Source organism: Tupaia chinensis, unplaced genomic scaffold (genome assembly GCF_000334495.1).
Source record: "Tupaia chinensis unplaced genomic scaffold, TupChi_1.0 Scaffold000478_3, whole genome shotgun sequence".
NCBI classification, from domain to species: domain Eukaryota; kingdom Metazoa; phylum Chordata; class Mammalia; order Scandentia; family Tupaiidae; genus Tupaia; species Tupaia belangeri.
In genome coordinates, this window is record NW_006159990.1 from 8,064,603 (window position 1) to 8,086,520 (window position 21,918).

Consider the following 21,918-nt stretch of genomic DNA (forward strand, 5'->3'; position numbering starts at 1 on the left):
CCCGCCCCCGCCCCCGCCACCCCTGCTGGGGCCACCTGCCTGGAGGGACCCAGCAGTGTGTCCTCACCCTCCTGTTTAAGGTCTCTGTTCAGCATAACGAAAAGCGTGGAGTTGTCTGGCCTGCCCGGCACATCGCAGCAGCACTTCGCCAGGAGTTCAGCGTGCCCTTTTGACAAGGGGATCACTCAGGGTGACCTTAAAACTGACTACACCCCTTTCACAGGGAATTACGGACAGCCCCACGTGAGCCAGAAGGAGGCAGCCAACTTCACCATGGGGTCGCCCCTCAGGGTGCCTGGTTTGGAGGCTGTCTGTAAACAGGAGGGAGAGCTGGACCGGAGGAGTGTGATCTTCTCCTCGAGCGCTTGCGACCAAGTGAGCACTTCAGTGCATTCGTATTCCGGGGTGAGCGGTTTGGACAAAGACCTCTCTGAGCCGGTGCCAAAGGGTCTGTGGGTGGGAGCTGGCCAGTCCCTCCCCAGCTCACAAGCCTACTCCCACGGCGGGCTGATGGCTGACCACCTGCCAGGTAGGATGCGGCCCAACACCAGCTGCCCAGTGCCCATCAAAGTCTGTCCTCGCTCTCCCCCACTGGAGACCAGGACCAGGACTTCCAGCTCTTGTTCCTCCTATTCCTACGCAGAGGACGGAAGTGGGGGCTCCCCCTGCAGCCTCCCTCTCTGTGAGTTCTCCTCCTCGCCCTGTTCCCAGGGAGCCAGATTCCTTGCCACAGAACATCAGGAACCAGGCCTGATGGGAGATGGAATGTACAACCAAGTCCGGCCCCAAATAAAATGTGAGCAGTCTTATGGAACCAACTCCAGCGACGAATCTGGATCATTCTCGGAAGCAGACAGTGAGTCGTGTCCTGTGCAGGACAGGGGCCAGGAGGTAGGGAACCCATGTAAATTCAAGCATGTGATCCACTGTCTCAGTCCTTTACCTGGACTTCTCCCTGCCCCCTCCCACCACTCCTGGTTGTCCTTATTTCCTGAGGTTAAAGGTGACAGCAGAGGGACTGACCTCCCGGTCTGTGGAGCCAGGATACTGCAAGGTGATTGCACATTAACCACTCGTCCTGGACGGCACTTGGTATTTGGTCTAGATTTCGATACTCAACAAGCCAGGGCAAACTGCATACTGGTAAAGGAAGGTTGTTTGCAAGTATGCTCAGGTACTTCACGTCCCCCTGCTTCCTCTCCCTTTCTCCTTTCTCTTCCGTCTGCTCTGAAAAGATGCCATATTTATGACCCTCATCCTTGCTCCTCATCCTTTCAATGTGAAGGAGAGTGTAGAATCTTTTCCAATATCAGTGTATCAAAATTAAATAGTGGACATAAAATAGGCGTTTTCTCAGCACCTTTTAAGTTTTCCTTGTCAAAAGAAGACCCGACCATCCCATGTCCACTACAGTTAGGGGATGGAATGCCCACCATCCATCCTGACCCAGGGTCATTACAGAAGCACCCAAGTCGGGCACATGTAGCTGCTTCACAGATCCTTTCCCAAGCTCCCATATGTGGTAAGTCATTTGGGGAACCAGCAGATGACGTAATGGTTACATCACTGGACTCCCACATAGTTGACCACAGTTCGAGTCCTGGACCCAGTGTCTTAACTCATGCTGGGCGCATGTGTGTGCATGTCCAAAATCCTGAAAGGAGAGTGGAGGAGAAGGGATTGTGGTGGGGACTTTCCCTGTGGGGTGATTTCTCTCTTCCTGTCTCTGTCTTTCTGGCGAGGGCCCTATAGCAAAAACCTCTCTTTAAAAAAAAAAAAAGAAAAGAAAGAAAGAAAGAAAGAAAGAAAAAGTCATTTGGAAGAGCAATGTGGTTTTGTCCACCCTAAAAAAGCAAAGCGCTGGGACCAGCAGTTGGCGTAATGGCTACATCACTGGACTCCCATGTAGTCAATCATGGTTCAAGTCACCCGGTGGCTTAAACTCACACCAGGCACATGTGCGTGCGTGCCCAAGATCCCAAGAGGAGAATGGAGGAGAAGGGATTGCAGCGTGGCCATTCCCCCTGGGAGGGGATTTCTTCTCACTTTCTGTCTCTCTGTCTCTCTCTGTCTTTCTGGCGAGCACACGCACCCTATAGCAAAAACCTCTTAAAAAAAAAAAAAGAAAAAAGAAAAGCACTTTGTAGATCAATATTTCAAAAGTCTCCATCCATCTTACTTTCCTGGGAGAGGGAGCAGGGGCAAGTGAGACTCATGTGACTGAGGAGAGAAAAGAATAGGTCCCCACTTCCGCATAGCATAAGCATTCCCACAGCAGTCCCTAACCTTTTAGGCACCAGGAACCGGTTTCATGGAAGACACTTTTTCCATGGACAGGAGTGCAGGGGATAGTTTCAGGATGATTCAAGCCTTGCTTGCCTGCTACTCACCTCCTACCGCATGACCCGGTTCCTGTACTGGTCTGTACCCCACGGGCTAGGGGACCCCTGCCCTGGAGGAACTTGAGGCACTTGCTGCCCTTTCCCCCACTCCGTGCCAATCAAGGAACCAACCTGAGACACCTGCCTCAGGAGTAGGAACAAGTGACCCTGGTGACAAGTCCCTCCTCAGAGCTGTGTCCAAAAACCACAGGAAGAAATGAAGTGACGTCCCCATTTGTCCAGCACCCTCGTTACTCATCGGTACACCCTCAGTTCAGCCTCTGTAAGCAGAGGATGTTAACCCAGCCAGACAGCAGAAATGCCGCTTGGGGTGAGGTGGCTCCTCACAGAGCCACACGTGGTTCATTCAGCCTCTGCGAGCTGGACGAGAAGCACGTGAGGTTTTAGTTCAGGCATGGTTTGAAAATAGATTCCAGAGCTCCCGGCGCCAGATACCCTGTGGTCACTGCCTCCTCTTCGCTAAGCTAGCCTGGTCCCTGCTGCTGCTATTGCCTGGAGACAGACAGACAAACACTGAAAGGATTTAATTTAACAGGAAAAAATTATAAAGGAAATTTGAATGGGGACTGCTCCCACTGAAGTACACCATACTCCTTAGGTTCCAGATGGAGGGCTGTGCCCAGTACCCGAGCCGGCTGTCATCTGTGCCCCTGACCTCAGAGGTGTGAGGTTTCAGGAAACTGCTGAAACACTGTGCCTCTGTCTCTCCTCACTCGATATCTCTTCTGACCACAACTTCTGTGAGGTTTTTCTTTTTGTCAAGCATGCCTGATGCCAAAGGCTGGTAACCGGGACTAGTTCTTCTGCATGGTTTTTCATCCCTCCAAGGACTTCTATAGTGAGGAGAGGACAAATGCCTCAAGTCTTTGGGTTTGTTTTGTTGGTTTGTTTAATTTTTTAATTATTTATTTAACTTTATTTATTATTACTATTTTAATTCACCAGAGAGAGAGAGAGAAAGGGAAGATGAGAAAGCAAGTCGCCAGGTCCGGGACTTGAACCGTGATGAACCATAAGGGAGTCCTGCAGGTGGCTCCTCACAGAGCCACACGTGGTTCATTCAGCCTCTGCGAGCTGGACGAGAAGCACGTGAGGTTTTAGTTCAGGCATGGTTTGAAAATAGATTCCAGAGCTCCCGGCGCCAGATACCCTGTGGTCACTGCCTCCTCTTCGCTAAGCTAGCCTGGTCCCTGCTGCTGCTATTGCCTGGAGACAGACAGACAAACACTGAAAGGATTTAATTTAACAGGAAAAAATTATAAAGGAAATTTGAATGGGGACTGCTCCCACTGAAGTACACCATACTCCTTAGGTTCCAGATGGAGGGCTGTGCCCAGTACCCGAGCCGGCTGTCATCTGTGCCCCTGACCTCAGAGGTGTGAGGTTTCAGGAAACTGCTGAAACACTGTGCCTCTGTCTCTCCTCACTCGATATCTCTTCTGACCACAACTTCTGTGAGGTTTTTCTTTTTGTCAAGCATGCCTGATGCCAAAGGCTGGTAACCGGGACTAGTTCTTCTGCATGGTTTTTCATCCCTCCAAGGACTTCTATAGTGAGGAGAGGACAAATGCCTCAAGTCTTTGGGTTTGTTTTGTTGGTTTGTTTAATTTTTTAATTATTTATTTAACTTTATTTATTATTACTATTTTAATTCACCAGAGAGAGAGAGAGAAAGGGAAGATGAGAAAGCAAGTCGCCAGGTCCGGGACTTGAACCGTGATGAACCATAAGGGAGTCCTGCACCTTAAACACCACACCACCTGCTGGCCCAAGTCTTTGTTTTTTTGACTGTCCCTTAAAAGGAGCCTGCCATTCAGCTCAAGAGGAAGTGTTTTCGTGACATTTGCATATGTTCAAGGAACTGTCAGTTTCAGATACATCTCTTTTGCCCTTCTGATGTCCAAAAAGAGAGCTTAAAGTCACTTCTTGGAACCCCCCACCCCCCACCAACAAAAGCACGTGTGTCTTTCCAGTGTTCAGGCCATACCAGTTGTCTACCTTAGAACTGAAAATAGTGACTCATTTGAAAGGAAGACTCATTCAACCTGCAAAACAGTCATGAACAAGACTAGTCTCCCCTCAAAAATACCCCTGCTTTTAAAAATGCTTTTATTTTCACTTTAAAAAAAAGAAAAAGAAAAAGAAAAAAAGAATCTACTGTTGACATCAGCAATGAAAGAAGAGACATTTACCAAAGTGCAAAACTATTTCAGGAATCACACTGAGCTTCTCTTGGTAGTACATTTTAGACAAGATAGTTGTAGCAAAGACTAGGTCTTTCCAATTTGAGGAAAGTTTCTGTTTCCTGGAGGAGATCAGGTTTTCCAAGAACTACCTCAGGGCCTTAGCATGACTGCACCTCTTAACAACTTGCTTTAACCCTGGTAGAAGTGTTGTCCCCAGAAATAACGGTGAACACAAATCCTTCCCCACTAAGTCATAACTCACTTCCCTGAGTGGATGAGAAGTCAGCGTCTGTTGGGCTGATTCTGCCCCAATCTGCCATTGTGCGAGGTCCAGGTACCGTCTCTTCCAAGTGAACCCCACGGAGACAATAGAGTCAGAAACCAAAAACAGGGCTCTTACCCCCAGCCAGCCACCAGTCTCATACTTCAGAGCCTCCTTCCCAATGTAGTTTCATCACCTCTGTGAAGAGCGAAGTGTTAGATCAAAAGACACGTGTCTGCACACGTTATATTCTGTAAGGTGTTCTGTGAAGCCATACTCAGAAACTTCTGCATCTCATACACATTGCCTTTTCCCATCCTTTTTAACTATTCCCTAACTTTGAAAAAGTTCTCTTTTGTCAATAATTAGCTTTTTTGGGAACCAGCAGTTAGCGTAATGGCTATGTCACTGGACTCCCACGTAGTCGACCGCGGTTCGCGTCCCGGACCCGGTGCCTTAAAACTCACGCCGGGCGTGTGTGCGTGTGTGCCCAAGATCCCAAGAAGAGAATGGAGGAGAAGGGATTGTGTCGTGACCATCCCCCCGGGGGGTAATTTCTCGCTTTCTGTCTCTATGTCTCTCTCTGTCTGTCTGGGGAGCGCACGCGCCCTACAGTGAAAACCTCTCCCCCCCCCAAAAAAAATTAGCTTTTTTAGATTACTGTCTTTTTAAATCTTGCTATAGAGCACTGGCAGGATAGAAATAGGGAAAAAGCAAGAAACGTGGAGGGGATGACCACACGACAGTCTCTTCTTCTCTCCTCTCCTTTTGGGATTTTGGGCACACACGCATGTATACCCAGTGTGTTTTTCAAGCCGCCAGGTCTAGGACTCAAACCATGCAGGCGGCCATGTGGGATCTAGCTGCCTTAACCACCACACCACCTGACTGGCTCTTTTTAAAATTACTTTCTTCAAAAAACAAACACTTCTTTAAAATAAAGACTACTAGAACACAGCATGCCCAGCCCCAAATATACTAAACTTACCAGGTTTCCTGTATGACTACAACAATATACAAATATACAGGAGTCTTCATAAAGTTCATGGAAATGTGGATTATGAAAAAACTAGCATCGATTTAAAAAAATTTTGCACCAAAATATATTCATACTTTAATTCCATTTTTTCATGAACCTTTTGAAGTGCCCTCATATATTCACCTCTCTTAGGATTTGGGTTTTCTTTTAATAGCCTTACGTGATTACTCAGCAGCTTCCTTTTACCAATAGCTATCTACTGTGTACATGCCTGTAGGCTCATCACTTAGTGCTAACGCATGCTCCTTTAACGTCCATGGTTCCCATCAATCACAGTGTCTTCACCTATCGCCTACCAACAGATATTCCTGTTGTCTCGTTTCCCCCTCACAGACATTGCTGCATGAACACTTTTGTGAGCATATTATTTTAGTAGTGGTCAGTTAGAGTTCCTTAGGTGGGTTAAGAGTTTTACACATTTATTAAACTCTAATTACCATCCCAAAAGGTTGTAGCAATTTACATATCCTTCAGCAATTTAGGAATGTCCACTCCCCTAATTCTTGCTGGCCTTTATTGTCATCAGTCATTAACTTTTGCCAATTTAATGGGCAAAAAATGGTAACTGTTAATTAAGTTGACATTTTATTTGTATGTATTTACCATTTGTTTATATTTTCTTTCCTGAGAATTGCCTATTTACAGCTTTGCCCATTTTTCTTTCGTGTTATCTAACTTTAATCTATTTACAGGAACTATAATACCTAATATTAGGGATATTAACCTTTTCTCATAAATGCTGCCTGTATCTTCTCCTAGTCTGTTTATTTATTTGTAGTATCATTTTCCATATAGAGAAATTTAAGTTTATGTAGTTATCAGTCTGCCTTATGACTTCTGGGTTTGCCATTTTTCTTAAGTCCTATGGGAATCTTTCTCTTACCACCAATGAAGAAAAAAAGAAAGTCATATTAAATGAAAATGTCACAAAATAGTATGTATCATGGGCATGGGGTCCTAGTTTGTTTCGTAAATAAATATGTGTTGTGTGTGTATATATATATATATATACATGAATAATACGATCAGTGTAGAGAATATGAAAACTGGAAACAAAGCTGGGGAGAAGGAATATAAGGAAAATTCCAATTCAATGTATGTTTGAAATATAAATATACATATGCCACAAGATCATTTTTTTTTGGTTTTTTTTTTGAGAGAGAGATTTTGGCTATAGGATGAGTGTATTCACTGGTGAGACAGGAGAGACAGAAAGTTAGAAATCACTCCCCAGGGGGCATGGCCACACTGCAATCCCTTCTTCTCTACTCTCCTCTCGAGATTTTGGGCACGTGTGCACACATGCCTGAAATGAGTTTTGCCTCAGGTCCAAGACTTGAACCATGGTCAGCCATGTGGGAGTCCATCACCTTAATCACTGCACCACCTGCTGGCCCCCATTTTTTTTTTTTTTTTGGAGAGAGATTTTCACAAGGTCATTTCTTAAATTGAGACATAATTTCCATACCCCAAAATTCATCCTGTTAAAGTGAACAATTCAGTGCTTATTAATATATTCACAATGTTTTCAGTTATCTTAATTCCAGCACATTTTTGTCACTCCAAAGAGAAACACTCTACCATTTGCCCAATCCTCTTAGTCGCTGACAAACACTAATCTATCTTCTGTCTCCATACATTTGCCTACTCTGGACATTTTTGTCTAAAAGGAGCCTTATACCCTGTGGCTTTCTGTGTCTAGTTAGCATAATATTTCCAAGGTACATTGATATACCCACCAGGACCACTGTCATGTAGAAATACATCATCCTCTTTATTGCTCAATAGTATTTCACTGTGTTTATCTGTTTTATTGATTCATATCGCATATTGTTGATTCATTAGTTAAGGGAGATTTGGGTTGTTTCCACTTTTTGACTATCACAAAAAACATTACTATGAGCATTCATGTACAAAGGGTAGATATATTGTCAATTTTCGTCATCATATATGTAGGAGTGAAGGTGCTCACTCTATACTTAACCTTTTAAGGTTCTACCGGACTGCTTTCCAAGGTGGCTCTATGACTCTCTTTACAGTCCCACCAGCAACTAAGTTTTAGGAATCCAGTTTCTCCACAACGCTTGTTATTATTTGTCTCTTTTATTATTGTCATCCAGTGGGTGCCAAGTGGCATCTCACTGCGGTTTACAGATTTATTTTGAAAATTATAGACAAATTGGAATCATTTTCCAAGTAATAGGCTTCATAGTTCATAGATAGTTTTGTACCCAAAGCATTTCTAATTAATTGTGGATGTTAGTAAAGAAGCACTGCAAAGATAGTTTATATGCACATCCAGAAGTACTGAGTAGTTGGCCTTTATCAACGTGTTTCATGTTCAGTGGAATAAATCTGTATGAGAGGGACCAGCAGGTGGCATGGTGGTTAAGGCACTGGACATTCCCACATAGCCAACCATGGTTTGAGTCCTGGACCTGGTGGCTTCCTTTCTCACTTTTCCTCTCTCTCTCTGTCTCTCTGGTCAAATTAAAAAATAAATAAATAAGTAAACACCATTAAGTAAATAACTATTTAGAAAAGAAAAACTATGAGAATGAGTGAGTGTGCATGTGTGTGTGTGTGTGTGCGTATGAGAGAGAGAGAGACAGAGGGAGAAGGAGAGAGAGGAGGAAATGAGGCGCCAAGCAAAACTGAAATAGTATGAAATGGAAGAGCCGTGTCTGCCCAACTCTTCCTACTCAAATACCAATTTGGAGGCACATGTTGTATGTAAAATTTTTTGTGTTTTGGTGAATCAGGCATGTTTTTAGAAATGTCTGCTTAATAGAAAGAGACTTTGAATAGAAGTCAGCCGTATTTCTCATTGAAAGTGTTTTCATGTTTCTGGAAGAACATTGTTATCATCTAGAATTCTAAAGCATATTGTATGTCTAGAAGAAGAAACCATGTGACACATATAGGGCTGATGCATAGAAATAATGACTCGTGTCTATAAGGCAGTTCACACTTTTCAAGGCACTTTCTTCACCCGTTATCCAGTTTTATTCTTCATAGCAACCCTATAAGCTAAGTAGGGCAGGTATTATCTCCCTGTGACTCATATACCTTCAAAGAACTTTAGGACAGAGAAAATGAAACACTTACTTGAGATCACACAGCTAATTAATTGCAGTACCACAGCTAAGTCCCAGGTGTCCTGCTTCTGTGCCAGAAACTGGACCATGAGCACAGAGGGGAGGAAAATAATTGTGCGGGAGACATTTCTTAGTCTGGGAGGGGAGGTTTCATCAGCATTTGCCCGGCACTGAGCTAGCTCCCCTCATTCCAGCAACCCTGGAAGCATCAGTCCGATAGGCATCTTGCTTCCTCCATGGCCATTCGCAGGGCTTGGAGGTCTTATGAGAGCACGGGTGTTAAAGGCTTTGAAGAGATGACAGAATTGTCTGTGCCTCTGGGTATCCTGTTAGTAGGACCCCATTCCTATAGATTCCATTCAATATCTGGTAGTGAACATAACAAAGGAGGGAGGAAAGTATTCACAAACCAGTCTTCCACTGGGATATCTAAAGGAAACTGATGCTTGTTTTCAGCTTTTTTACAAAAATTGCAGCTATGTCCTGCTTCTCCAATAATGCTCACCCAGCAAACCAGACACCAGGCAAATGACATGTGTTTAAGAGGCATGGTGAGGTGCAGTAGAGATACCATCAGATTACAATTCTGTAGTGAATATACAGAGAAACAGAAGTCCCAACGAAGTCTACCAGCAGAAGACAGTCATCATTTGGATATGGGATTTTTTTCCTCCTTATTTTGTCTCATATTTGAATTTTCTGTGGGACCTTATACTAGTTATATATAGATATAGATATAGATATAGATATAGATATAGATATAGATATAGATATAGATATAGATATAGATATAGATATAGATATAGATATAGATTTAATTGGCTTTAGGGCTCATGTGTTCACCAGAGACAAAGAGAGGGAAAGCGAGAAAGCATCCTCTCAAGGGTGACCACACCACAACCCCTTCTCCTCCATTCTCCTCTTGGGATTTTGGGCCCACACACACATACACACAGACACGTGCCTAGAGTGTTTTCCAAGGCACCAGGTCCGGGGCTCAAACAGTGCAATAGGCCATGTGGCATCCAACTGCCTTAACTACTACACCACTGGCTGGCCCACTAGTTATATAATTTTTTGGTGATTTTTCTTTTAAATAAGAAGGGGAGGGATGACAGTGTAGGCTGCAACATGGGGTACTGTTGGGAGAAGGGCAAAGTGGAGTTGTTCAGTGATTTCTGTTTAGTGAGAAGGAAGCACTGGTAACCCAGATCCAGCCTGCAGCCTTCTCTGTGCAAGCCTCTGTCTCCCTAGGGCAGGCAGCGCATGAGGAGGCACATCCAGGGTCCATGCACTGTCCAGATGTCACAGCTTCCTACTACCCTTTGCCAGCTCCTGAGACCAGAGGTCCCTCCAGCACCATCATTTCACAGACTGCTAGTGACTAGAGAGCCACCCCCCATCAAGGACCTCACTCTCCACCAGTCATTAATTAGCAGGTAGTGCTGGTACCATGCTAAAAACCAGCCTCTAGTCCTGCTACCCTGTGGTGTCCCAGGGGGAAGAGAAGAGTCAGCACTGTGCTGGGGCCGGGCAAGGCCAACAGTAGCTCATTGTGCAAACTGTGGCACAGCCCGCAGTGCCCTCCCTGGCCCTTCACTTGCTGACTCAGTAGCTACTCCTGACTCTTTTGGCCTCTACTGAGGACCAAAGTGGCTGGCCTGTGGCTAATGAGAGACCAGTGCCCAGAATCCCGTATGTGCTTCTCCTTTCCTACAGCCTGCCTACCCGGAACTGCGTGTAGTCGACTGAGCATCAGTGGGCCCATTCAGGCAGCAGGTAGGATAGTTGGCAAGAGTGTTTATCAGTTGTCAGTTGAGTCTTCTTCACTATTTGTGAGGGTCCAGTGAGGAAAAACCGGAATTGCTGCTGAGAAGTGAAATCCTAGAATAGTGTGTGAAAGGAAAGTAACTAAAATGTTAAGCCCTGTTGTGCCTATTTGGGTTGTAATTGTTCTCCAAAAGCAAGAGAGGAGGGCCCTGGTCTTCTCCATGTACTTCAACTCTCCAAAGCCAAGTCACATTATTGGACTTTTCCTCTCTATATGGGGAATATTTGGACACCCATGAGCCTGTGAGTAGGATATTCTCCAAGGAGTCTGTGGCTGCTCCTGATATCTAGAAATGATGCCCATTGGCTTGGAACTTACAACCCTGAAAACAATAAACGAATGCAGTAAAGCTCTCACAAGCTCTCTTGCCTTTCTAAGCTTGCACTTTTTTTTTCTTTTCTGTTTTGTTGTAGGGTACATGCACTCACTGGAGAGAGTTAGAGAGGAAAAGTGAGAAATCACTGCTCACCAGGGAGAGACAGAGAGGAAAGGTGAGAAATCACTGCCAAGGGCAGATGGCCATGCCACAATCCCCTCTCCTCTCCTCCACTGTCTTCTTGGGATTTTGGTCACATGCACACACACGCCAGTAGGTTTTTCAAGTGGACAGCTCTAAGACTTGAACAGCCAAGTTGCCAGTGATGGGATCTGACTACCTTAACTTCCATTCTACCTGCTGGCCCTAGACTTTTAAAAGGAAACACAGTGGGGCTGGCAAGTGGCATGGTGGTTAAGGGCGCTGGACTCCCACATGGCCAACCATGGTTCAAGTCTCGGACCTGGTGGCTTGCTTTCTCACTTCCTCTCTCTCTCTCTGTCTCTCTCTGATCAAAGTGGAAAATAACAATGATAATAATAGTAAATAAAGTTAATTTTTCTTTTCTGTTTTGTTGTAGGGTACATGCACTCACTGGAGAGAGTTAGAGAGGAAAAGTGAGAAATCACTGCTCACCAGGGAGAGACAGAGAGGAAAGGTGAGAAATCACTGCCAAGGGCAGATGGCCATGCCACAATCCCCTCTCCTCTCCTCCACTGTCTTCTTGGGATTTTGGTCACATGCACACACACGCCAGTAGGTTTTTCAAGTGGACAGCTCTAAGACTTGAACAGCCAAGTTGCCAGTGATGGGATCTGACTACCTTAACTTCCATTCTACCTGCTGGCCCTAGACTTTTAAAAGGAAACACAGTGGGGCTGGCAAGTGGCATGGTGGTTAAGGGCGCTGGACTCCCACATGGCCAACCATGGTTCAAGTCTCGGACCTGGTGGCTTGCTTTCTCACTTCCTCTCTCTCTCTCTGTCTCTCTCTGATCAAAGTGGAAAATAACAATGATAATAATAGTAAATAAAGTTAAATAAAATAATTCTTTTAAAAAAAAAAGGAAACCCAGGGAGGTGGGGATTTTTTTGTTTTGTTTTGTTTTGTCTTTGTTTTCCCAAATGAAAGAAAGTCATGGTTGACTATTTTCTTTTCTTTTGACCCCCTTTAAAAAGCAGCTTGAGTTGCAACAGTTCTGCTGAAATTTTATATGTCCTTTTGCTTCAAGGACTTTGAGACCAGCATTGTTGATTTTTCCTTTTTCTTGCCAATGCACTGTCCCGCTTCCCTGGTGTTTAATATTCACTGTCTAGATGTTTTTAAACACAGTAGCTCTTGGTATAGAAGTCCTTTCGATTTCCCCGTGACCTAAACTGTAGGTATATTTTCTTTCTGAAAATCCGTAAACATAACACAGAGCCAAAGAATGGTTTTGCTGCCAGCAGAGGGGAAACTCCACAGCCCCAACAGCTCCCCAACCTCTGCTGTGTTGAAACATCCGTGTCTCCAACAGACAGACCTCTGTGTTATTGAGGCACTTCCAGGATCTGAGTGTCTGTTTGTTATCCAAAGGGTATGAAAGGGAAATCAAACATTCTTTCATATCATTATAAGCCCTGTGCAAACACAGCCCCACGGACAAAGACCTTTCCCGAGCCCATAACAAGGCGCTGTTTGTCCCGGCTGCCTGACTTTAGCAGTCGGAGCCGGGCTGAGCTGTGAGTGGTGTAATGTGCCCTGCTGTGATTTGGCTTTCTTGGGCCAAGATTTTACAGGTGTCATGGGACAGGGTTCACCATGTGGAATTTGAATCAGAGCACCCATTGGAAGCTTTCAGCAAATGCCACGTAAAGCAGGCTCAGAGTTCTGAAGTAACCTGACAAAGAAATTACACCCAATCACAAAACAGCCAAATGATCATTTAGTATGTTTGTCTTTGTGCACAGGGATTAACTAGCCACAGACGCCAGACTCAGGACTCGGGTCTCCCCATCTGATGCAACCAAAGAAGCCGGAACTCAGGGTGAAATATCTTCATCCTTACTCCCATGAACAACACAGGCCAAACACTGTGAGATCCGAACACTAACAAGGGCTTGATCTCTTCACCCAAAATACTCTTTTTTTTAAGAATGATTTATTTAGTCATCTATTTTAATTTGAACAGAGACGGACGGAGAAACAGAGAGAGGGAAAGTGAGAAAACAAGCTGCCAGGTCCCGGACTCGAACCACAGTTGTCCATGTTGGAGTCTGGTGCCCTTACCCACCATACCACCTACTGGCCCCCTACCCAAAATATTTTGATTAAAGCCAGGCCCACGTGTTTTCCTGGCTACTTGGGTTCTCTCGAGTTCATATGTTCTTTCTTCTGGATCTGTGTTATCCAGCACATTGGCCACACCGTGTGTGTGGATGTTAAGCCCCTGAAGTATGGCTAGTCTGAATTGCGGTATGCTGTCGGAATAAAATATGTTTGGTATTTTGAAGTTTTGGCATAAAAATGTAATATAGCTCACTAATAATTTTGCTACACTGACTACATGTTGGGAATAGTTTGGCTCTATTGTTTTAAATAAGTCATTAAAATTCATTTCACTTGGGGCCAGCCAGTAGTGTAGTGGATAAGATGGCTGGTTCCCACACAGCCAACCATGCAGTTGAAGTCCCAAACCCAGTGACTTGCAAACTATAGAAGGAGTGTGTACGCACATGCCCAACATCTTGAGTGAAGAATGAAGGAGAAGGGATTGTGACATCCCCTGGGGAGGTGCTTTTTTTCACTTTCCCCCTCTCTCTAGCACTCTGGTGAGTGCACATGTCCTATAGCAATTTTCTTTTTTAATTTATTTCACTTGTTTCATTTTACTTCTTTTAGTGTGGCTATTGGAAAATTTAAAATCACAAATGTGGCTCGTGGCATTTATGTTAGACAGCAGGGGCTAGCACTGAAAGAAGTTTGAGTGTATAGTGCCATCTGCTGGGCCCTGAGAAAGCAGACTCAACCATGCAGGAGAATTCAGTGATCTGAGCTGGGAAACATTTTGTCTCGGCCTAATAACACACCACCTTCCTTTTCCATGAGCTTCTGAAGCAAAACTAGAACTGAACCCAGAAGTCCCTTGAGCCATCAGCAGCTGCTTGAAGGTGTAGGCCTATGTTTGTCACCTTGTAGGTGCTGAGAAGGCCCTAAAGATAGACAAGCTTGGTTCGCTTCTTGCCTGCATTCATTTTCGTTGGTCACTATGCTTCCCTTAAGAAATTTTTCAAACTGCCTTCGGGTCATAAACAAGCACTTAACAACATAGGGAAGGCACGGGCCCTTCCTTTGAAAGACAGGTGACCTCTTTTTAGATAGTGTTTATTTGCCTGGATTGTCAAGAGTTTGAAAGTTTGAAAGGGATCCTGGGACCAGCAGTGGTATAATGGTTACCTTCCTGGACTCCCATGTAGTTAACTATGGTTCGAATCCCAGACACGGTGACTTAAAACTCATGCCAGGCGCATGTGCATGTGTGTCCAAGATCACAAGAGGAGAATGGAAGAGAAGGGAGTACAGTATGGCTAGCTCCCCACCCCGGGCGGGGGGGGGCGGAATTCTCACTTTCTGTCGCTCCATCTCTCTCTGGCAAGTGCATGTACCCTATAGCAAAAATCTCTCAAAAAAAGAAAAGAAAATAGGAATCTTGCTGGAAAAGTACTTGCATCAGTTATCAATTGCTGCAAAATAAGTAACCCTCAAACTCGATGGCTTAAGACAATAGCTGCTTTACATGTCTTACTTTCTGTGAGCCAGGAATTCAAGAGTGGTCCATCTGAGCAATTCGGTCTCAGGATCTCTCTGGACATTGGCAGGGCTTCGCTCATCTGAAGGCTTCACTGGGCTGAGAGAATCCATTTCCATGTGGATAGGTCACGTGACTGACAGAGTGATCCCGGTTGTTGACCGGAGGCCTCAGCTCCTTCCCACATGGAATTCTCCACAGAGCTGCTTGAGTGTCCCCTCTAGGCATGCCAGCTGGTTTCCTTCAGAGCAAGCAATTGAAGAGGCCTAACGAGAAGCTGCTGCACCTTTTATGACCTAACTTTAGAAATTACACACCTTGGCTTCCACTGCATTCTGTTGGTCAAAAGGCAGGAGCATGTGCCCCACCTCTTGAAAAAGGAATGTCAACAGTATGCTGTAAAAAAGAAAATGTGAGAGGGCTGGCCCCGTAGGATAGCAGTTAAGCAGTATACATAGGGAGCCCGACCCCTATGGCCAGCTGTGGTTAAAATTCTGGCTCTGGAGTCTTGAAAACATGTCAGGCCTGCATTCACCCTGATAAGGTGGAGAAGTGGAAAATAAAGGAATGGAGTGTGACTATGCCTCATTGGGGGATGCTTTCTCTTTCTCTCTGTCTCTCTCTCTGGCAAGTACACATGGCCTCTGTTTTTTTGTTTGTTTGTTTGTTTGTTTTTTAAAGGGGCCAGCTTATGGCCTGGTGGTTAAGGCAGCTAGATCCCACATGGCCGACTGTGTGGTTCAAGTCCTGGACCTGATGACTTGACGAACATACCGTGTGTGTGTGTGTGTGTGTGTGTGTGTGTGTGTGTGTCCCCAAAATCCCAAAAAGGGGAGATGGAAGGGAAGGGATTATAACATGACCATTTCCTATGGGGAGTTATTTCTCACTTTGCTTCTCTCTCTGAGTCTCTGTCTCTCTCCAGCGAGCACACACACCCTCTGGCAAATTTTAAAAAAAGAAAGAAAAGAAGAGAGAGAAAATGTGAGATAGGATGACTGTTTTTAGAAAATACAATCTTCCAAACTGCATAAGACTTATGTAAGGAGACTTCAAAAAGTCTCCGGGAAATGCAGTGAGAGTATATTGGGGCCACCAGATGGTACAGTGGTTAAGGTGTTGGACTCCCACATAGCTGACTGTGGTTCAAGTCCCAGATCCAGCAGCTTGACAATCACACTGGGCATGTATGCCCAAAATCCCAAGAGGAGAATGAAGGAAAAGTGATTGTGGCATGGCCATCCTTCCTGAAAGGGTGATTTCTCACTTTCTCTCTCTGTCTGTCTCCAGGGAGTGCATGCACCCTATGGCAAAAAAAAAAAAAAAAAAAAAGTATGAGTTTATTTTCATACAAAAAAATCTTGAAATCCATGCATAGCTTTTTCATAATACTCATGTCCCATGAATTTTTTGAAGTCCCCCTCATGCCCCTCATGTTACACCATGCAGCTAATAAACAAGCCGTTTGGCAGGTGAGGAACATGAGGCCTCAAGTGGTAAAGCAGCTTCTCTGGTGAGAACTGAAGCCCAGTTCTTCCAACTCCTAGTCCACACCATTGAAGTCTCTCTGATTACCACCTTATATTGCCCTAGTGCCACTGTAACTAAGAATTATGCTAATTATTTTAGCTTTCCAGTATCTTCAAAGTATGTGGACTTCTCTTCATTCAAGTGTTTTAGAAAGTCCTTAGATGGTCTCTCACTGTAATTTGTATTTTGTTGAGTTAGGCTACATGTCTTCAGGAAGTAAGTTTCAACTAACAATGGAGTCCTCCTTACAAAGTGCTACAGTAATGAAAAGTGACACATTTCCAGTACCTTCCATGCCATTCATTTCTACGATCTCACGAATAGTAACCACATTATAATTTGTGTGTTCTTACTCTGTTTGGTTGCCCAAATATTACAGCCTGTTTGCATTTCAAACAGGAAGGAATTCATCACTGCTTGCTTTCAGCAGTTTTCATATTACTTGGTCATTTTAAAAAGGAGATTTTTTTTTTTTTACCATTTTTTGATGTTCTATTTGTCAGAATTAAAACTTCAACTCCAGCTGCTGTAATCATATTCTATTATTCTTGGTTTCAGGTCAAACTTCCTTTTCCTGTAGATCAAATCACAGATCTTCCAAGGAATGATTTCCAGATGATGATTAAGATGCACAAACTAACCTCAGAACAGTTAGAGTTCATTCACGACGTCCGACGGCGCAGTAAGAACCGCATCGCAGCCCAACGCTGCCGCAAGAGGAAACTAGACTGCATCCAGAATTTAGAGTGTGAAATCCGCAAACTGGTGAGTCAACCCATCCAGCAACCCGAGGTGACCAGGGCTGATGGAAAGTTACAGCAGAGAAAGCTGGAGGAATAGAGAGAAGGGTCATCCTTAAAGGGAAGTTTGGTTTTTTTTTTCCCAACAAGTTTCTCAACAGAAATAGTTGTTTTACCTCTGCAGTATGTGTATATGTGCAGGTGTGTGACAGTGTGTCCATGTTTTATATCCTTCAAGCCATCCATAGAGAGAGGAGGCTCTTCTTTTTTTTTTTCCATTTGATATATCCTAATATCTGACATTTATAGTATGCATCTATGGACCAGATATTCTTCTAAACTGCTTTTGTGGCTGATCACAATTTAACCCTCCCATTATCCTTATTTATGGCTACCCTACATTTATCCTTATACAGTGGTAGAAACTAGGATGCAGAAAGATCAAGTAATTTCCCAGTGTGCGGTAGGGCTTGAACACAAACCCAGGTGTCTGATTGCAAATAATCCTGTGCTTTTTTCCCCATGACTTCCTGCACACGAGTGATAGGTTCGAAGTAGGACACCTACTTTATTCAGCCAGGTGGCCTCCTGGCACCCTTTGCAGCCCCCAGGTCTTTGATTTTTGCATTCTGCCTTAGCATGGCTGTCATCCCTTCTCTGTGCCTGAGGATGTTCTGTCTCAGGAAGCAAACCCCCATCTCCCAAACTCCCTACACTCAGAGCTATGTACCCACCCCTCTGTTTCATAAGCAATCTTGGACTACAGGAAGTAAATCCAAGTGGCCTTGGGATCCTGACTGTAGCTTTGAAGGCAACAAAATCACCCCCATTCAGCTCAGCTTTTCTGCTGGCCAAACACTGGAAACACATCTCAGGTGCCATTTCTGTGTCAGCTGAAGAAGAGGGAGGCCACGTAAAGTGGTCATGATCTCAGTATGGGTTTTCAGACCTTTGCGATAATCCTGTAATGGCCTCATGGTAAGCCGTTGTCCTGATAAAAATCCAAGAGAAAAAGTGCTTTGAAAATCACACACAAAAAAAAGTTAGATCTTATCTAGATAACCCTGGACTTCAGGGGTGGGGTTTTTTTGTGTGTGTATTTTTATTTCCTTTTTTGTTTTTTATTAATACCCATCAGACAGAAAATCTGCCCATGTTCAGTAGCCTCTATAACCTGCCAAGTAAAGCTGAAGCTCCTTAGGAAGACATACCTTGCCCTCCTTGATTTGGTCTGTACTTGCCCCTCACACAGCATCACTTTCCATGCCCTTCCTAAGAATCGACCCCTAGTAATATCAAACTGTCCGGATCCCCACTTCTGCTGTTGTATACCTCTGCACACGTGTTTCTGCTCTTTCTCCTCTGCCCTGACATTCTTCTATTAGGTCATTGGGAAAGTCTTGACATATTTTTCTACATTTTTCTACGCAGAAATGCAACATGGCTTGGCTTTCCTGATGATTCAATACTTTTACCTTCTAGCTTTCTCCTTTGTTTTAGGTTTTTTTGGGGGGTTTTTTTTGGGGGGGGAGGTGGAATACATGCTTTTGCAACATGGGGAGAGGGGAGAAAGTGAGAAAGCGCCCTCATGGGTCATGGTCACACCACTCTCCCTTATCATCCGTTTCTCCCGCTGTTCAGGATTTGGGGCATGCATGTACATGTATGTACCTGGCATGTTTTTCCAGTTGCTGGGGTTGGTAATAGAATCACATGGTCAGCCATGTGGGATCCAGCTCTCATGGACTGGTCCCTTTGTTCTTTTAAAAGTCAGGTCTGCTATCACTTTCCAAGAAGCCTTCGTTTCCTGAGTTACTGGTTAGGCTGGGCACCTGCCTTTGGATCCTGGATCTGACCTTGGACTTGGTGCTTCTCACATTAGTCTTCAATTATCTATGTATGTGTCTGCCAGCCCTGCACCTTCCCCCCCCCCCCCGCCACCTTAGAATGCAAGGTCCTCAGGGACCAGCAGTTGGCGTAATGGCTGTGTCGCTGGACTCCCATGTAGTTGACCAAGGGTCAAGTCTCAGACCCGGGGGGTTAAACTCAAGCCGGGCTGCATGCGTGCCCAAGATCCTGAGAAGAGAATGGAGAAGGGATTGAGGTGTGGCCATCTCCCCTGGAGAATGTCTTGCTTTCTGTCTCTCTGTCTCTCTGGCAAGCGTACACACCCTATTTAGCAAAAACCTTTCAAAAAAAAAAAAAAAAGAGAAAGAATGCAAGGTCCTCAAGGACATAAACAGTGTCTTGATCATCTCTTAATCTCCAGTGTCAGGCCCACTGGGACTCATTGCTGGCTCTCAAGAAATGTTTGTTGCCCTAAAATTTACTGGAAATGGTGACTGTTCGGGTGGGGAGATTATGAGTTTCTTCTTTCTTTCAAATTTTCCTTTAATCTTGTTTTACCAATAACAAAGTTTAATTTAAATCACAATAAGGAAGCGGGAACCAGCAGTTAGCGTAATGGCTATGTCGCTGGACTCCCATGTAGTCGACCGCGGTTCGTGTCCCGGACCCGGTGGCTTAAAACTCACGCTGGGCGCGTGTGCGTGCGTGCCCAAGATCCCGAGAGGAGAATGGAGGAGAAGGGATTGCGGCGTGACCATCCCCCCTGGGGGGTGATTTCTCGCTTTCTGTCTCTATGTCTCTCTCTGTCTGTCTGGCGAGCGCACACGCCCTACAGTGAAAATCTCTAAAAAAAAAAAAAAAAAAATCACAATAAGGAAGCAAGACATTGTTGCTGATGAGTGCCAGACTGTTGGATGTAAGGTAGCCAAGCCCACCAGAGCGTCTACAGGGTCTCGAGCACATAGCTACCACAATGCTTGCCTTGGGCTCCCCTTTAGGTAGTAGAATAACTAATTGTTCATATTCGAGAAACACTTGATTTGGTAATTAGCATTTTGCTTGGTGTTATTTTGTAATAATGATCAGATAATAAAATTTAAGACCAGCTCATGACATGGAGGCTTTCAGACCCAGGGCCTTGAGCAACATGCCAGGAGCTTGTGTGTTCATGCCCAAAATCCCAAAAGGGGCAAGAGATCAAGGAGAAGAGATTGCAGCATGACCATTGCTGTGGGGGTTGGGGCGAAGCTGGCTGTTCTCAACTTCTCTCTCTCTGTCTCTCTCCATCTCTCTCCAGCAAGCACATGTGTTCTCCGACAAATTTTTATTTAAAAAGGGGCGGGGTGGGGGGTGCTGGCAGGTGGCATGGTGGTTAAGGTACTGGACTCCCACATGGCAAACTATGGTTTGTGTCTCGGGCCTGGCAGCTTGCTCTCTCACATTCTCTCTCCCTCTCTCTCGTCAAATTAAAAAATAATAAAAATATTTTTAAAAAAATTTAAACCACACACCAGGTATTTACTTAAAGAAGGGGTCCCCAACCCCCAGGCTATGGACCAGCATTGTCAATGGAAATAGCCAACTCTGTAGAAATAATAGTTAATGTGGTTTATTACTAAGCATGAAGTTGCATGACCAGACCCAGAGAAAGACAAGTATGTTTCTTAGGGTGCTGAGATACAGTAGCTCCTTTTATATAGTTCTGAGAGCAGGAGAGTCGTCAGTCAGCATAAGGAGTCCTGTACATGGGCTCAGCCCAAAAAAGTGAGACATCTGGAAGTGGAGGCTTGTAGGTTATAGATGAGCTTGAAATTCTTAGACTGATCATTGGTTAAAGAAAATCACAAGTCTCTGTTCATGAAAGAAATCAGCAAAAGATTATCTGTGCTTTAAGAGCTAAGAAGGGGACCAGCGGGTGGCGTGGTGGTTAAAGTGTCAAGACACTCCCATATGGCTGGGTATGGTAAGCCCCGGCCTGTGCATTTGCTTTCTCTCTCTCTCTCTCTCTCTCTCTCTCTCTCTCTCGTAAAATTAAAAATAAATGAATGAATAAAGTTAAATAAATAATTCTTTTAAAAAAAGAGTTAAGAAGGCTTACTATACATCATAAAAACACCATGCCTGGGACAGAATGCAGCATCTCGCTATCAGTGGTCTGTTAATGTTTGTAGGAGTGGCTCTTTCAGGACTCCTGGAAACAATTTTGGAATAGGAAAGAGTAGTAAGAATTCTGTCATCACCCTGTAGGGAGCTGGTCCATGGACCAGAGCCAGTCTTCAGGGCTGCAGGGGGGATGGGCAGGCAGGCCAGTGAGTAGGCTTGCTCTGTGTTTGCAGCTGCTCCCCAATGCCCGCACTGCCCCCTGGGCTCCACCTCCTGTCGGTAGCAATGGTACTGGGTTCTTGTGGGAGTGTGAACTCTATCGTTGTGTGATTGTTTCATTGTATATTGCAATGTGGTAGTGGTGGTAACAGGGTGCACTGAATGTGGTGAGCTTGAGTCATCCCAGGACCAACACCACCCCCCCATCCATGAAGGGATTATCTTCCACCAGGCCAGGCACTGGTGCCAGGGAGCTTGTTCACATATGCTTGCCAGAAAGAGACAGAGGAGGAGAAGGTAAAAGCAACCCCAAATGTGGTGTGGTCATGTTGCCAACCCTCCTTATTTTCCATTTTTCCCTCCTTTGGAGATTTTTGGAATGCACACACATGCATCCAGTGTGTTTTTCAAGTCGCTAGGTCTGGGACTTGAACTGCGTGGTCAACCCTGTGGGATCCAGCCTTAACCCCCAGGCCACAGAACCAATCTGTGACTTTGAGTTTTATGCTTTTAACCAAGTCATGACTTACACTGCCTTTCCTAGAGAGAGCCTCTCC

At 44.8% G+C, this 21,918-nt stretch overlaps 1 protein-coding gene across 1 annotated transcript in view; it reads left to right on the forward strand.

The window, feature by feature from the left end:
- The window catches only part of BACH2 (BACH transcriptional regulator 2), a 385,089-nt gene that overhangs the window by 354,963 nt on the left and 8,208 nt on the right, over window positions 1-21,918 (forward strand). The window contains exons 6-7 of the mRNA XM_006156118.3: window positions 1-891; window positions 17,010-17,216. Of these exons, the coding sequence (XP_006156180.1) occupies window positions 1-891; window positions 17,010-17,216 (1,098 nt within the window). The remainder of the gene's footprint in view (window positions 892-17,009; window positions 17,217-21,918) is intronic.